A 2,261-nucleotide genomic window follows, 5' to 3' on the forward strand; every position below is an offset into this window, starting at 1 on the left:
TTATTATATTATTAAAATGAATATATAATTATTAATATATTATATTATATCATTTATTTTATTATTGAAATAAGAAAATAATTAAATAATTTTAAAAATATAGATAAAATAATAAAGTAATTATTATTGTTGATAAAGAAAAAACTTATAATTAATTTTTAAGTTTTTAAATATAAATAAATATTTTATATTTTATATTCTTAATAAAAAAATATTTTAACAAAGTTGAAATGTATTAATTAAAATATTAAAATTATAAATGAAAAAGATAAAAATATTAATCATATTAATTTTTGAGTCAAAGAAAAAAAAGGGTAATATGGTCAAAATAAAAAATAAAATAAAATCAGCTATCAGCTGATGAGAAACAGCTCTAAAAATACAGCTGATACAAATTGTAGTTGATGGATACTATATCAGTTACCTATCAGTTATCAGTTTTATTTTTTGAAGCTTACCAAACACTCTAGTTCACCAGCTTGAGTGTTTATTAGCTATCAGTTGTACTCAACAGGTAAATCAAACACCCTCTGAATGAAGGGAGAGAGAGAGAGGATAGAGAGATAATAGAGAGAGAATTTTAATTTTTATTATTAAAATGTCACGTGTTAGAGAGACAGAATTTTTTCATAGTGTTAATGTCAACTTGGCACGTACAAGTCACCTTTCGAAGTTTCCAACGGAATCCAGCCGGAAACTTTAGTTAATATAAAATTAAAGTTAGATGGCTTTGTGATACAAATTGAAATTTGGGAATGGCACTGATACAACATCCAAAATTCAAGGACGGTGAGTGAAAATTAGCTCATTTAGTTAAATGATCAGGACCTACATAAAATTTACTTAGGGGTGCCTGCCAGAAGGGGGAAGATATATCTATAAGCTTTGGGGCAGAAACAGTGTTATATTTCAGCATATATTCTAAGCCACCTTCGTTACATGACCGATGATTTATTAATTAGTCTCCTTGCTAATCCTAACCAATGCGAAGAAAACCACTTCATTCAATCATTAAAATTAACTGTGGCCCCAACTCTTGGTTATTAAATGAAGAAAATTATCCTTTTTTAAATGACCTTTCCTTGTCCAAAAAGGTCTCTGTTTCTTTATCCTGAACCAACAAGGACTTTCCTTCTCCTAACCTAAACCGATCCACCTCCAGTTGGGATTATATGTATATATATATCCCAACTGGAGGTGGAAACATTGATACAAATCCTTTTATATACTTATATATATATATATATATATATATATATATATATATATATGCGTGTGTGTGTGTGCGCGTAAAGTTAAAGTATCAACCCAATTGGTCTCTCTCTTGATTACTCTTACAAAATCAATAATTATGATCCTGGTAGGGATCCCTGGTTACCATCGTCTTCTTTCGCATCCCCTTAATGTGCAGCCACTGCCTTCTTTTTCACTCCAAAACGAAGGAACTTACACCTACTCTACAGAGCCGTCAACGCACAGTAGCTCTAACATTATTACATGGTGGTGGATTCCAATGTTAGTGGCAGTAACGGTCCTTTTCTTCCTCATCTTTCTGCAATGCTATATCTGGTTCAAAAACCTTCGTGGCAGAGTTAGAGTTATTGATATAGAACTCGCAATAACATGGAATGAAGATGATCATTCGGTGCCGGCGGCTACAGCTGCAGCTGCAGCTGCGCCTACCAAACCATGGCTGACGGCAGAGGCCTTAGAAGAAGCATTCCCGACCTTTGCTCATGGGAAAATCGTTAAAAGCGATGAGTGTGCTATATGTTTAGAGGAGTTCAAAGAAGGAGAAAAGTGTAGGATGCTTGTTCCTTCTTGCGTCCATATTTTTCATAAAGATTGCATTGATACTTGGCTTTCTGAGGATACTCGCTGCCCACTTTGTCGTGCAGTTTTGTTCTCTTAGTTGTAGTTAGGTAGCTTTAATTTTCGAAGGAGGGTTTATATTTTATTCTTTACAATTTCTTTTCCACATGCAAAGCACAATTTCTGTCTAACTAATTAATTAATAATGAGTTGTGTTATATATTTTTGTGTTATATACTTTTGATAAAATGCTTCCAAAAGATTAATTGATGAAGCCTTTCCTTTTCTTTGTGCATACCTTTGAATATTAGTTTAATTGAGGAATTAGCGAGCTTTGATATCACAAATATTCTTTCAACATTCGCTTGATTAAAGTGTAATTAAGTTATGATATTGGTTTTGCAGTTTTCAACCCTAAATTTAAGTCATCTCTAACATATTAGTTGTGT

At 31.8% G+C, this 2,261-nt stretch overlaps 1 protein-coding gene across 1 annotated transcript; it reads left to right on the plus strand.

Annotated features, from left to right (window-relative positions):
- The first annotated feature begins 1,351 nt into the window (after window positions 1-1,351).
- Window positions 1,352-1,912, plus strand: LOC110645768 (E3 ubiquitin-protein ligase ATL9-like). The gene has a single exon (XM_021799012.2). The coding sequence runs from the start codon at window positions 1,352-1,354 to the stop codon at window positions 1,910-1,912; it is 561 nt and encodes a 186-aa protein (XP_021654704.2).
- The last annotated feature ends 349 nt before the right edge of the window (window positions 1,913-2,261 follow it).

Source organism: Hevea brasiliensis, chromosome 4 (genome assembly GCF_030052815.1).
Source record: "Hevea brasiliensis isolate MT/VB/25A 57/8 chromosome 4, ASM3005281v1, whole genome shotgun sequence".
NCBI lineage: Eukaryota > Viridiplantae > Streptophyta > Magnoliopsida > Malpighiales > Euphorbiaceae > Hevea > Hevea brasiliensis.

Excerpts from the sequence above, each read along its gene's own strand:
- LOC110645768 (XM_021799012.2), top strand. The coding sequence starts at position 1,352 with ATGATCCTGGTAGGGATCCCTGGTTACCATCGTCTTCTTTCGCATCCC.